The sequence below is a fragment of the Neofelis nebulosa genome, chromosome 11, assembly GCF_028018385.1.
Source record: "Neofelis nebulosa isolate mNeoNeb1 chromosome 11, mNeoNeb1.pri, whole genome shotgun sequence".
Taxonomy (NCBI): Eukaryota; Metazoa; Chordata; class Mammalia; order Carnivora; family Felidae; genus Neofelis; species Neofelis nebulosa.
Genome location: NC_080792.1, coordinates 87,133,179 through 87,148,564, shown reverse-complemented (window position 1 = coordinate 87,148,564; position 15,386 = coordinate 87,133,179). Strand labels below are relative to the sequence as shown.

At 43.0% G+C, this 15,386-nt stretch overlaps 1 protein-coding gene across 2 annotated transcripts in view; it reads right to left on the bottom strand.

Moving 5' to 3' along the window:
- PPTC7 (protein phosphatase targeting COQ7) overlaps nucleotides 1–8,125 on the bottom strand; it is a 37,818-nt gene extending 29,693 nt beyond the window's left edge. For both annotated transcript variants that reach the window (XR_009250495.1, XM_058691257.1), the window contains exon 1: nucleotides 7,640–8,125. Coding sequence is in view for 1 of the 2 variants with exons in the window: in XM_058691257.1 (XP_058547240.1) it covers nucleotides 7,640–7,862 (223 nt within the window). In the remaining variant the exon portion in view is untranslated. The remainder of the gene's footprint in view (nucleotides 1–7,639) is intronic.
- Nucleotides 8,126–15,386: the final 7,261 nt, after the last annotated feature.

Below are 15,386 nucleotides of genomic sequence, written 5' to 3'. Positions count from 1 at the left end.
AAAAGCTAGAGGAAGCCACACTGACTACAGCTGAATTATGATGTACAGGTGTTTTATACTGTGCTTTTCTGAACATGGGTTACTTTTTAAAGCACAAAACAAAAGCATTTATTTAAAAGCACCAGATAACCAAGCAGGAAACTTAGGCCCAAGTCCCAGCTATGATACCAGCTGTTAACGACCTTATTGAGGAGTCAACTTCACAGATGAGGAAACAGATGCAGATTAAATGGAGATAAGAACAGCTATTCTAGTTAAAAGATTAAATAATGTTAAACACAAAAATGCACTGTAAAATCTAAAGCACTACATATAAAGCACTGATGAATCATATATTGTGTCAAGATACTGAATAAATGCTTAGGAAAAACTGAGTGAAGTGTTTTCACTCTTCAAGGAAAAGCTTTGTACCCCACCCCACAATCCATCCAAAATCCTGTTTGGGATCTTATTCAAAAGAACTGAACATCTTTTCTTCTTCAAAATTTTAAACTAAATTGAAAGAGCTGTGCCACTTGCCAACTCAAGTTTAAATGATTAAGTATGTTATCAGCCTAATGCCCTCTGCAATGAGTCAGCTTTTGCAAAAAATCTTGATTTATGATGCAATTCTGTCAATTGTGTGTATTGTTTAATAATAGAAAACAAATGACTTAGCTCTCAAGGAAATAGAAAAATACCAGATTTTTAAAATATTTGACAACTCCCAAACAAAATAGATCACTAAATTTTATTACTAATGACAAAAATTAGGATCCAGGGCATCACTTCTTAAAATGAGATCAAAAGTTAACACTAATTTTGAAAGGCAAACTCACAACGCACACTGTTTTTCAGCTAACTAGAACTTCTGGTTTGAAAAGTCTAATTTCTTTTTTTTCAAATTAAAAAAAAATGTTTATTTACTTATTTTTGAGAGAGCACGAGCAGGGGAGGGGCAGAGAGAGAGAGAGAGAGAGAGAGAGAGAGAGAGAGAGAGAGAGAGAGACACTGAGAATCCTAAGCAGACTCTGCACTGTCAGGGCAGAGCCCAAGGTGGGGCTAGAACCCACAGAGTGTAAGATCCTGACCTGAGCCGAAGTCAGATGCTTAACCAACCGAGCCACCCAGGTGCCCCTAAAAAGTCAAATTTCTTTAGAAAGAAAATACTGTTAACTTACTTTCCTAAAGCATTTTCCTGAAAATTCTGAACCTAAAGCCCCAAGTAAGGCCTCTCTAAAAGGCACGGGACTTACATAAAATGCATTTGACATTCAGCCTGAACTTGACATCAGCATTTACTCAAAGGACATGGTTGTAGGTCAAATACTGTGGCCCGGATATAATGCTTCGTGAGTCACACATGAGTACAAACTCCATTTGGATACTGTTGTTACTATTCAGGTTATGTATTGCCCAGTTTCATAAAGCAGTGCTAAAGTTCAGGGAACAGCCTCCTTAGATCCAGCCCCTTCTCCTCCACCCTCCGAAAAAACCCCACCACAACCAGCTAACTAACATATGCATCTTACCTTCTGCTACGATTTAAAACCTTTTAAAAAAAATGTATTTTCTAAAAAGTATAAACAGTCATGCTTTCAAAATTCAGTTACTTGCTCTATAAAAAAGATTCATCTAGAATCCTTTAAAAAGATTAACACATTGAGAGAGAAGCTGAGAGTTAGGAAAATTTAAAACTAAGCTTGAGAAATCTCTAGATTAAAGACTGAACAAAGGAAAAGTAGTTCTGACAGTATAACAAATGAGGACATGACTTTAAAAATAATGTGCCTTATAAGAATCTTAAGAAAAGTACAATATATCTGTATAACAAAATGAGAAAAATATCAGGGAGAAAGGGTTTAAAAAACAAACAGCAAAATTCCTCTACCCAGCAACCCTGTAATCTTATTTATTACACAATGAAAGAACACTCAGAAAAATCAGACAGCAACTAGTCAAATGCATGCCTTTTTTTTCTTTCTTTCCTTTTTTGGCCAGTGACTTCTTAAGCCCTGTTGCTTCTATGGGTCCTAGAAGGCTCTTTTACTAAACCCACAACTCTCATATTTCCTTAATATTCCACAATTTTCTCTTGAAAGTACATACATTATGAAATCAAGCATATTTAAAGTACTGATTAATCTTAGAACTTACATTTGATTTTTACCTTTTAAAAAAAATTTCCCTTGTATAATTATAAGTATGTAAAAATAATTATATAAAAAACAACTATATTCCTCATAAAGTTATAGTTATAATAAGACCCAATAATTCCATTTCTAGATATATACCCAAGAGAATGAAAAATATACGTTCATACAAAAGCCTGTACGTGAATGTGTCACAACAGCACTATTCACAACAGCTAAAAAGTAGAAACAACCCAATGTCCATTAATAGATGAATGGATAAACAAATGCGGGGTCCTTCCATATAACAGAATATTATTCAGCCATTAAAAGGAATGAAGCACTGATACAAACTATAATGTGAGCAGATTTTGAAAATATACTAAGTGAAAAAAGCTAGATACAAAAGGCCACATTTTGTATGATTCCATTTATATGAGATGTCCAGAATAGGCAAATCTATTGTCAGAATCTACTTTCTGTTGCCAGGGGTTGAGGGAGGGGAGACGGGGAGTGACTGCTAATGCACAGGGGGTTTTTTTTGTGTGGGGATGAACATGTTCTGGAACTAGTCAGTGGTGGCAGCTGAACAATCTTGTGAATGTACTAAATACTAAATTTAGTACTAAATGTACTAATTTTTTTTAAGTTTTATTTATTTATTTTTGAGAGACAGAGACAGCATGTGCAGGGGAGGGGCAGAGAGAGAGAGGGAGAGAGAGAGAGGGAGAGAGAGAATCCCAAGCAGGCTCCGAGCTGCCAGCACAGAGCCTGATGTGGGGCTCGACCCCAAAAAACCATGAGATCATGACCTGAGCCAAAACCAAGAGTGGGATACTTAACTGACTGAGCCACCCAGGTGCCCCCCAAATTTTTTAATTATAAAAGGCAAATGTTATGGCAGATGAATTCTATACCTCAATTTTTAAAAATTCAACCAAGGTCATGGCTGCTGTCAAGATGTAGATCAGGCTAAAATTTGGCTTTCAGAAAATTATGACTATATAGTAATAACACTAGTTTCCTGATACAGCGTAAATTTTAACTGAGGCAAGTTTCAAAGAGGTCTTCTTCAAAGGCTTAAATTAGCATACATACACACTCTCCCAGGGTGACTACTTTGCTATTAAAGGGATAACTCACTTTTGGGTACAGAAGTTCAACCAAATACATTAAAATTATCATGACTGTTGGAAAACATAAAATTCTACCTAGTGTATTCACTTCCTAAATACACTTTTAATGTTTATATTGTTCACATAATCCTTACACCTTAAAGACAACTACTTTTAAGGCTGCCATTACTTACAAAAACACTTCAGAAATCCTGGCCACGATCAAAATCATACCTAAAGGCTAGAATATGACATTGTTTTCATTTCTCTTTAAGGTTTCAAGTTAAGTCTAGCTTAAATAAACATCCTGCAGTTTTTTAAGAATTACATTACAAATACTCAATTTTCAGAGGTCAGATTTTAGATGGCAGAGACCATGCTGCCATTTGTAAAGAAGTGGTTTCAGTTAACTGTGCTTTAGTAGGCAGAGGAGTTTTTGTTGCATTTTAATTATGAGTCATAGTGTGAATGCAGAAGTTGTAAATACACACACACACACCCTTAAGCAGAAAAGCATTAAAAGGACAAACAGTACCTAAAGACAGACTGGTTTGGAAATCACCTATCTTTTCAAGAAAATCTAACTAGTGATGCAACGGAAAGAGGACAGGAATGGGGAGTCTGGGTGCTAGTCCTAGTGCTGCTATTAACTAGTGGAGTAACCTAAGCAAAATCATTTGACCCTCTGTAGGCGTCCATCTTCTCACTGGTCTCCAAGGTTTCTAAGTCTTACAACTCTCAACAGTCTTGGATTCTATTGTTAAGTAGCTTAGGGCTGTGGGAGGCCTAGCAGTCACACACTAGGCAGCTCTCATATTTTTGTGTACTTAGGCATCCATGCCACATAGAGTAATGAAAGAACTCAGGATTAGCCACAAGGAAGAAGAAAAAAAATAAGTGCACGTATAGCCCCTGCTGGTACTGGTTTCCTCCTGTTGGACCTAATAAAGAGAAAGCACCTTTGCCAATTTTCCAAGGGATAGGAGTGGTTCCTATGTCTCACCACACCCACCATAGTCGGTTTTTCCTAAATGAAATCCAGTGGGGACTCTACAAAATGTTGTAATGCACCAGGTACTTTTAGTCACTGCATGACTAATAGAACAGATCAATTCTAAATTAAAGAAAAACAACAGTTTTCTCTTTCTAATACAAAAAGAAACAAACAGCTTTTATTCCAGTCAAGGAGTTCTAAATGACCACAGTGAGGTGCACATATACTTAGCAACAAATGGTGTCAACCCAAAGAAAATGAATTATCTGTAGAACTAGAAGGTTTGAAGCACTGAGGTTCAACATAACATCATTCAACAGTCTTTTTTTTTTTTTTTTAATTTTTTTTTTTTCCAACGCTTTTTATTTATCTTTGGGACAGAGAGAGACAGAGCATGAACAGGGGAGGGGCAGAGAGAGAGGGAGACACGGAATCGGAAACAGGCTCCAGGCTCTGAGCTGTCAGCACAGAGCCTGACGCGGGGCTCGAACTCACAGGCCGTGAGATCGTGACCTGGCTGAAGTCGGACGCTTAACCGACTGCGCCACCCAGGCGCCCCCATTCAACAGTCTTTTAACACATTTCAGTTTAGAACTCCAACTTCTAGATAAAAAGCACTACTAAAGATGTGCTGAGATGCTTCGCCTCTCTCACAGCCAGAGATAACCAGAGCTGCCTGTGAGGGGATGGCGTCAATAAAATAGAAGTAACCATCACACAAAGTGGAAGCCAAAGAAAGGAGGCCAACTCAGTTGTTTCCGGTGGCTCCCAAGATGGCTCTCTGGAAGAGCTCCTCCAAAACAGGACAGTCCAAGAGAACCTGTCTTCCCTGATTTGTACGCCAAACACACACACACTCAGTCTCTCTCTCTCTTAAAATGGCTCTTTGTCAAATATGGCCAAAGACCACCCCTAGGTGACATAAGCAACACGTGTTTGGTTATGCCTGGCAGCCTCCCTTTTGGAAGGGTTACAGAGCTGCAGTTCCTAATCTGGTCCCCGTGCATGCACCTCTAGGTCGTACACAGATGGACTTCATGGGGTTAGTGAAGTCCTTGAATGCCTGTACAAAATTTTGCCTACATGCACATTGTTCTGGAGAGAGAGCCCTTGGGCACTCAAAAATCCTGAGACTGTGAAACAAGGATAGTTAAGAACCACTGCTTTAGCACCAAACATAAAACAGAAGAAATATACTGAAGGTACCCATGTGAGTAAGATAGGAAGTAATGCCAGTTACTTCAGATGCAAAATAGCAAAGGGTGCCGTCTTTTCAAAACAAAAAGAAAATATGATATGATGGTCAGAAGTCCCTAAGGGTCACGTAGTCCACTCTCTAGTGGTAGTCCATCCGCTAGTTTAGATGAGGAAAATGAGTCGAGAGGCTCTTGCCCAAAATCACAGATCACAGAGCCAGCCTGGCAAGGCTCAGCACCAAATTAGGCAGGGTTTCTGCCAAGATGATAGGTTTATCTTTCATTTTGAAAGATTTGGGTTTGACCAAAATTCCCCCATCCTTAGAAATACCCCCACTTCATTAAGAAAGTAGCCTTCAAAAAAAATTTTTTTTTTAATGTTTGTTTATTTTTGACAGACAGACACACACACACACACACACACACACACACACACACACACACACACACGGCATGAGTGGGGGAGGGGCAGAGAGAGAGGGAGACACAGAATCCGAAACAGGCTCCAGGCTCTGAGCTGTCAGCACAGAGCCCGACGCAGGGCTTTAACTCACAGACCCACGAGATCATGACCTGGGCCAAAGTCAGACACTCAACTGACTGAGACATCCAGGTGCCCCTTTCAAAAATTTTAAATCAAGCTTAAGTACAGGGATTTGGCTCATTAAAATGTCCCCAAATCATCAATCAAATTGCAAATATTTCACAAAAGCCACTACATAGATTTACAAGAGGGAACCTTAGTGGCTCATTGTCACCTATCCTGTTGCACTATGAGTGCAATTTGAAAAAGCAGCACAGGTCACAAGCTCATTAAATGAAGCTTCTAAATGTAATGGAAAAAGACAGCTCCTGACAGCCCTTTAAAAAAAATACACGGAATCAGGGTCAAGCCGACTTCAAAGTGGAGCTGTAGGATATCTACAAGCTCCTTCACCTAAGGAATCCTCTCCCACCCTCTTACAGTTAACATCAAGAGTGTTGCCTAAACACTAAATGATTTTTTCTACCCAGGTAATGGGGTCATTCATAAATTAAGATGAGAACAACCTTTCTATACCATGTTCACAAACACTACATGTAGTAGAAACAAAGATAATAAGCAGTTATTCTGAGATCAAATTAAAAAATAATTATTGTCATAAAAAGTTACAGGACCATTTGTTCCAACGCCAAACTCTGCCCCAGCATATGAAATTTAAAGTAATCAAAAACTCAATCTCACCTGGGAAGTGAAACCAAAGTGACATTTGAACCCAATTCAATGACAGCATGTCCTTCAATTTCAAAGGAAGTGCTTTACTCATGAAAGGAGATTCAATGGCATACGACTCTATAGCATACATTGTCTCCAAAGACGTACGTTATGACAAACTTTCTGATTGCTTGTGAATTATATCTAGCCCTTTCTGTAAGTTCTCACGCTAGTCTCCCGTCCCCAAAGGTGTAACTGGAACAGGCCCTTCGGAAGCACCTGTGGCCTGAAAAGGCTTGAACCAATTTCTCAAGGCTTTCTTGGCTGCAGTTTGAAGAAGGTTCAACCATTCTATTTTGGGTCAAGGAGATTCTCTTCCACCCCAAGTGACCTCAAGCGGGCAAGATCAGTTTGGGAGAAGGTACTGCGAGTGTTTTTTCACCAGGCCAGCGCCACCGCCACCGCCTGCGAGACTCCGAAAAGGATGGAGATCTGGTCACCATCGAGGCGGTCAAAGAATGCGGCCGGGCTGTCTGGGGCTCGCGACAGTCCGCTCTGGATCCCGCAGCCCGGGGACAGGCTGCGGCGTCAGGAGTACGCGAAGAATCAGAGATCTCCGGGGCACGCAGAGGGAGGAGGCAGGGAGGGAACAAGAGCGAGGTTAGGAGTCTGCAGGTGTCTCCGGGGGGAAGGGACGAGGTCGTCGGGACTAGCAGAGCCAAGTGACTAACAGTGCGGTTCTGGACTCGGACAAACTGGTCACATCTCAGGCTGGGTGACCTTGAGCCCAGAGCTCGACCGCTCTGCGGCTCAGTTTCCTCATCTCTAAAATGGGGGTTGTTCCAACGAAAACGCACCTTGGAGCGCTTGGCATCGCGCCTGGCACATAGTAAGCGCTCCCTCCCTGCAGCTACTACTGGCTCTCGGGCTCCTCTCACCGCCCGGAGAACTGGGGAAAGCCCGGAGCAGGGAAGTCCCCAGGAGGCGGATCCGGGGCTGAGACGGGGGCACCCGAGCCGGGGACTCACCGAGCACGTCTGCTGAGCGGTGCCGGGCCACGAAGCACGCGTCGTCCCCGTAGCACGCGCCCTTCTTGAGAAGGCCCTTACGGAAGTCTTTGCCGAAGCCGCAGCCGGCCGTCACCAGCCCGTAGTCACCGCCGCCGCCGCCACCGGCCCTGGGGTCGGTCTGCGAGAGGCCACCGAGGACGGCGCGGGCCACCAGCCGCCCGTACGAGAGGACCGAGAACATCGCCGCCGCCGCCCCCCCGAGGAGGCGGGGGGCCCGGGGAGCAGGAGGACGCGGAGGCCCGGAGCCGGCTCTCTCTTCAGCCGCAGCAGCGCCGCTGCCGGAGCGCTCCTCAGGGCGGCGCACAGCCGCCGGCACCGCCCCTGCCCGACGCGCGGGGCCTCGCACACGCTGCGCCGCGCGCACCGGAGCCAGAGCGAGGTCAGAGCCGGCGGCTCCTCCGCCTCAGCCCGACTGGGGTCCCGGCTGCAGCCACCGCTGCCGCCGCCATCTTCCGCTCCACTAGCGTGTTCCGGGCCGCGCCGGCAGCGCCGCCCCCCCCGTGGCCACGCCTATAGCCCCGCCTACGGCTCGCGGCTCGGGCCCAAGCCACGCCCTCTCGGGCCCCGTGCCTCAGGCTGCCTTTGAGGTCGAGCGTGCGCAGAGGGAGTGGACACAATGTCTCCTGGGAGTTGTAGTCTCTGTTTATTTCACTGCCTACCATCCAGGACGTTTGAAGATTCCCCAGACGCGGGACCTAAATTCATTTACTGAGAATTACAGATGGGCTGTTTGAAAGTTTCCCTTCTGTTTTAACCACGTATTTTAAAGGCTATTGTTTTAAATAACGCCACCATCCCTTAAAAGAAAAATCCAAAAGAAACTAGAGTCAGGTCACATAATACTACTCTAGTGACATCTCCAGAATTTATATATTGGAAGGGTTAAGAGGCAGAAATCTGGAAGTAAGAGCCATTTTGCATATTATTTAGGAAAATTCGGGGAGATGTTACTGTCCTTGTTAGACTAGGGGTTGAATGAGAAGATAGTGATGTAGATACAAAAATGGTCACTGTAGATATGGCTATATAGAAGTGTTTCAGACTTTGCAAATGGTTCTGCCAATTTGGTAATAAAAAAATTCCAAACCCCAAACTTCTTTGCCCCAAATCTTTTTTTTTTTAATTTTTTTTCAACGTTTTTTAATTTATTTTTGGGACAGAGAGAGACAGAGCATGAACGGGGGAGGGGCAGAGAGAGAGGGAGACACAGAATCAGAAACAGGCTCCAGGCTCCGAGCCATCAGCCCGGAGCCTGACGCGGGGCTCGAACTCACGGACCGCGAGATCGTGACCTGGCTGAAGTCGGACGCTTAACCGACTGCGCCACCCAGGCGCCCCTCAAATCTTAATTATCTTGAGGGTCCACCTGTATGAGCAGGTCTTCTGACCTCTAGCTTGAGTTGCCCAGAAGAGGTGCAGTGCCAAAGACTTGCAAAGATGAGGTCTCTTTTCTCTCCTTCTATGGCTGCTACCTCTTCTCTTCAGAAGGACAGCCCTTGGCAAGAAAGGCAGTTCTTTTACTTTTTCTATCAAGCTCTCAGCCCACCCCTAATAAAAACAGCACAGTAGCCTTCTCCAAAGTTTGACTATTAACACACTTCTTCTGAAATTATTTAGGTTAAATAACTAAATTTAACGGCGAGTTTGTAATCTAATGGAAAGGTTAGCTCACCCAATATGTGCAATATGTTTGTATGTGTGTATGCACGTACAGATTACATACCATGCCAGATTACATACCATACCATACATAATCTAGCCCTGGGTACCTCTCCATCCCATTTGGTGCCATGTCCCCTTCACTAGCTGGGCTCTAGCCATGCTCACAGCTGCTTCAGGACCTTTCCTCTTGCTCCTCCTTCTACTCACTAGAATGTAATTTTATTATCTCAGGGTCCTATGTTCTTTGTTGCTGTATGCCCAGAATGTATGCGCACACAGTGGATACTTCAGTAAATGAATGAAAGAATGAATGAATAGTTCTATTTGCTAAAATTTCAAGGGCAAGAATCATTTGCCATTGTATTATTAGAATCCAATGTAAAGCCTGGCACATGGTAGGGAGTTTGTAATTGCATGTTGAATAAAAGAGGAAATAATTGAATAGAAACCATAAATAATATAAAAAATAACATTGAATACAAGAATGATTGAAGGGTGGTTACAAAAGAAAATTGAGATTTGAGGCAAGTGATCCAATTTGGAATAATTTTTAATTTTATTAAAACATAAATATCACTCAGATGCATTGGTCTTCTTCCGATTCACTTTTGACAGAACTGCAGTTACTCTGGGGACTCCCATTTCATTCTTTAAGTGATTCTTTTTTATATATCTTTATATATATCTATCTTTATATATATATAAAAGATATACATATATATTTTATAAGATACATATATAAGATACATATATACATTATAAGATACATTATAAGATACATATATTATACATACATACATTATAATGTATAAGATACATTATAAGATACATATATATAAACATATATCTTTTATAAGATACATATATCATATAAGATATATGTATATCTTTTATATATCTTTAAGTGATTCTTAATATATCTAAAGTCCTGCCAAACATTCACTCAAAGCACATTATTGCATTATCCTAATTACTGTCATCATTAAACACTTCTGTGTTTCGGTGTGCCGAGTACTCTATATGTTTCTGTCCTTAAGGATTTTCATAAAAATTGGACTGAATAAATCACTTCACATAGCAAGGGCATTTTGTCAACTATGCAGACTAAATAAAAGTTCATTTACTGGATAAAAGATACGGCGATTCCAAGAACGCAGTCCCGCCTTACTATTCTTTATGGCCCACAAGAATTGGAGCACGTCCAGAAGAGGGGGTAGAGTCTTGTGGATCCTCTGCTTGGCATTTATGTCTATGCCAGCTGTGCTAAAGGTTGTTCTTTCAACCACACACACCACCACCAAATCCCAGCCGGGCTGTCAGGTAATTCTACCCCAAGGACAAACTTTTTAAAATAGCACGTCAACCCCTATTCCTTGCCTCGTCAAACTCCTTCAGACTGTCCTACCTTTCATTTTCAGAGCATATATTATCTAATTTCCGTGTCACTCACAAGAACCGGTTGGATGAGATGAGTGCCTCTGAAGCTGGTAACCTCTGCTCTGATGGGGCTGCTGTGTTCAGTTAAATGATATGGGTGCCTTGAGTTTCCTGCAAATGAGTTTCCTGCAAGTGAGTTGCTCACTGGAGCACAATGTGAACAGAATCCTTTCTCAAAACTCCTTTGCAGTTTTTAGAAAGGAGAGGAGACAAGGCCTCAGGTTCCCTTGAATCATTTATTCCAGAGATAGATCTGAAAAGTTTCACCATCATGGGGAAGCCAGAAGAAGATACTTCAAATTTTTTTAAATGTTTGTTTATTTTTGAGAGAGAGAGAGAGAGAGAGAGCGCGAGCGCAAGTGGGGAAGGAGCAGAGAGAGAGGGAGACACAGAATCTGAAACAGGTTCCAGGCTCTGAGCTATCAGAACAGAGCCCAGTGCGGGGCTCAAACTCACAGACCCCAAGATCATGACCTGAGCCAAAGTCAGATGCTTGACCGACTAAGCCACTCAGGCACCCCCAGAAGAGGATACTTTAAAAAAACACCTTCCTCTGCCCTCCCCCAGAAGTACTATTCACTTTTGACATTTTGATAGATTTAAAAATCCCTAAGAGTTTTCTTCCTTAACAGAATTACATTCCTAGCACTTCAAAGATTCCTGGGAGGTCAGTTGTCACTCTCAAAGGCGAACAAGTGGTGAAAATACCATCGGTGTTCCCAGGGCACCTACTATGGCATTAGGAAAGAGGTTTGCACTGGAGTTACCCTCAGCTCCTAAAAAAAGAAAAAAAAAATTCTTTAATAAGATTTTCTGCCAAAGTCATACACTGATCTCTCCTAACTTCTTTTTGCTAACCTATTCAAAAGGAGCATTAATTAGTTTGTGGCAATGTTTCTCAACTTTGCCACTATTGACATTTAAGGCCAGATAATTTTTTTGGTGTGTGTGTTAGGGGGGGAGGGGGGCGGTGCGTAGGGGACTACCCTGTGCATTGGAAGCTGCTTAGCAGCAACCCTGACCTCTATCTACTAGATGTCAGTAGCACACCTCACCTCCTAGTTAGGGCAACCAAAAAGCTCTCCAGATATTGCTAAATGTCCCCTGGGGAACAAAACTGTCCCCAGTTTAGAACCACTGGGTTATACCAATGCCATGCAAGTTAGCAAATATTTGATGAGCACTTGTTACATTTGAAGTTGTGGGAAAGGGATTTTAAAAAGTTAGTGCCTTCATGGCAATCACAGTGGAGTAGGAGGGTTAAAGTTAAGTAAATATATAGAAAAAATAAGCATCATCGGTTGAAATAAAAAAAGGAGCATGGGGAGGAAAAATGGGACCCTTTGTGGGGGGAGGGAGAACACTCAGGGCACTTTGTGAAGAGGTGACATTTGTGAGAGGTGTGAATGCACAGAGAAAGGTCTGAGGAGGGGCAGGAAATGAAACAAAAGGGGCGCCTGGGTGGCTCAGCTGGATGAGTGCCCTACTTCGCTCAGATCATGATCTCACAGTTTGTGGGTTCAAGCCGCGCATCAGGCTCTGTGCTGACAGCTTGGAGCCTGGAGCCTGCTTTGGATTCTGTGTCTCCCTCTCTCTCTGCCCCTCCCCGTCCCACTCCTCTGCTGGCGCTCTCTCTCTTAAAAATAAACATAAGAAACAAAGAAAGAAAGAGAGAAAGAAAGAAAGAGAAAAAAAGGAAGAAAGGAAACAAAAGCAGAGTATGGAGAAGGACAAGTAATCCAATGCAGCTCAACCTTAGGGTTTGAGTGAAGAAAAATGAGAAATGGGGCTAGGAAAGTAGTTTAGTAACCATTCAGCCATTAAAGGAGAGAAGCACTAATACATACCTCAACATGGATGACCCTTGAAAACATGATGAAACCAGTCCCCAAAGACCACATGTTGTAGGATTCTATTTATATGAAATATCCAGAGTAAGCAAACCCATAGAGACAGAAAGCAGATTAGTTAGTGGTTGCCATAGGCTAGGGTGTGGGAGAAATGGGAAGTGACTATTAATGGGTGTGGGGTTTCTTTTTGGGGTAATGAAAATGTTCTGGAATTAGATAGTGGTGATGGTTGTACAACCTTATGAATATACTAAAAAGCATTGAACCGTACACTTCAAACGGGGAATGTTATAGTATGTGAGTTACATCTCAATTTAAAAAATAGTTTAGGACCTGGGGAGCCTGGGTAGCTCAGTTGGTTAGGCATCTGACTCTTGGTTTCAGCTTAGGTCATGATCTTGCAGTTCATGAGTTCGAGCCCCACATAGGGGCTGCACTGTCAGCGCAGAGCCTGCTTAGGATTCTCTTCCCCCGCCCCCCTCTCACAATAAACAAATAAAGTAAAAAAAAAGTTTAGTAAAAAAATAGTTTAGGACCTATGGCAGAGGGCCTTATATCCTAAGCTGAGGGTTCTTTTTTTTTTTTTTAACTTTTTTTTAATGTTTATTTCTGAGAGAGAGAGAGAGAGAGAGACAGAGCACGAGTGGGGGAGGGGCAGAGAGAGAGGGAGACACAGAATCCGAAGCAGGCTCCAGGCTCTGAGCTGTCAGCACAGAGCCCGACGCGGGGCTCAAACTCACGAGCTGTGAGATCATGACCTGAGCCGAAGTCGGACGCTCAACCGACTGAGCCACCCAGGTGCCCCCTAAGCGGAGGGTTCTTAATGCTGGAGACACCAAGGGGTCACCCAATGCTTTTAATATGACAGTAGTAATAGTAAAGTAATAAATAATAATAGAATTATAATAAAATAATAAAAAACAAGAGTGATGAAAAGAATAATAGAGTGAAAATAATAGATACCATAGACTGAACACTTGCCATGTGCTTTACCTATACCATCTGCTGTGACTACGTCACCATGGGACGACCCAAGAGTCCCACCTGCAGTTTCCTTCATAGCACATAGGACTTAATTATTTTGTTTAATGTTTAGCTCCCCCACGGACTAAAATGTAAGTTCCAGCAAAGCAGGGGATTTTATCTATTTTTTTTTTTTACTCACATGTCCAGAACAGTGCCTGGCATGTATATAGATGCTAAATAAATCAAATTAGTGAATGCTGTTGAATAAAAGAACTTTAGAGATCACATTAAACAAGCAACTTATTTTACAGTTAAGGAAAGGGAGCAAGTGGCATGTTCATCCCATATGAAATTAATGGGTGGAGACGGGGTGAACAGGAGAGGTGTCCAGGAAACTCTTGGCGCCTGCCCTGCAAAGCCCTTTGAAGGAACTAGCCACAGGCTGTTCTTTTCATTGAGCTTACCCTGCTTTGTATTATGTGCGATGGTCATGTTTTTCCCACCTAGAATCCGTTCTCTGATAATGGTATTTTGATTTTCCTTGGAGGTGCACTCCAACACCCCCTTGGTTCGTGCAGACGGGGTGGACCTGGACCAGCGGTGGACGCATGGCCCAGGTATCATCAATCAGAACATTACATTCTCTTGGTCACAGTGATTCGTCCAGAGTGAAGGCAACGTAACCCAAGGTGGGTCAATGAAATTCCACTGTGGAATTTTGCTGGAAGTATTAAGAAGGAGAAATTCTTTTTGCCACTACCTAGGAGGAGCTAGCCTGAGAATAAAGGCAGTAATACAAAGAGAAGCAGAGCCTACAGATGGTAAGAGATGGAGGCCTGGGGACATTGAGCAAACCCCTGAATCCAGCTTTACCTGAAAAAGGAACTCGTGTTAATTCCCTGTTTTGCTTAAGTCACTTTGAGTTTAGCTTGCAATACGGTGAATCCTGACAAACACATCATGTGATCCAGGGACCATGGCTACATTGATTGGACTGAGAGTAAGTCCTCAACCCAAGACAACTGTGAGAAGAGAACTTATCCTCTGCTTATTTACATAGAGGAGGAGGAGCTCCCACTTCTCATTAGAAAAACTAGTGAAGGGGCGCCTGGGTGGCGCAGTCGGTTAAGCGTCCGACTTCAGCCAGGTCACGATCTCGCGGTCCGTGAGTTCGAGCCCCGCGTCAGGCTCTGGGCTGATGGCTCGGAGCCTGGAGCCTGTTTCCGATTCTGTGTCTCCCTCTCTCTCTGCCCCTCCCCCGTTCATGCTCTGTCTCTCTCTGTCCCAAAAATAAATAAAAAACATTAAAAAATAAAAAAAAAAAAAATAAAAAAAAACTAGTGAAGGAAAAGCTCCTTCCACGGGGTGAGGAGTGATTGGTCTGATCAGTGTGTTTGGGAGAAGATGCTGAGCATGTTGCCCAGTCCCTTTCTCTTTTTTTCTTTCTTGCTGTGGCCTGACTCTGGGGTACTCGTGTTTCCTCCTCCACCTTTGGGAGCCTGTCCCTCTGGAGGAGGCTTGCAGTAATCCAGCCCGGGATCAGGTGAATCAATGTAATCCGGAGGGGGAACTGAGTGCACAATGAAGCCACATTCTCCAATCAGCCTTATAAAGCTGATACTTTTGAGCCCCGGCAGCCTGATTGATACATCTCCTTCTTAGTGGGTTTAGAATTTGGAAAGGCTGAGAAGGGTATAACTAATTATCACCCCATAAACCCCCAACATGTTAGTTTTCCTTTCGGAAAACTTTGAGAGGCGGGCATGCCGACTGACACTTGGGGGGCTAAA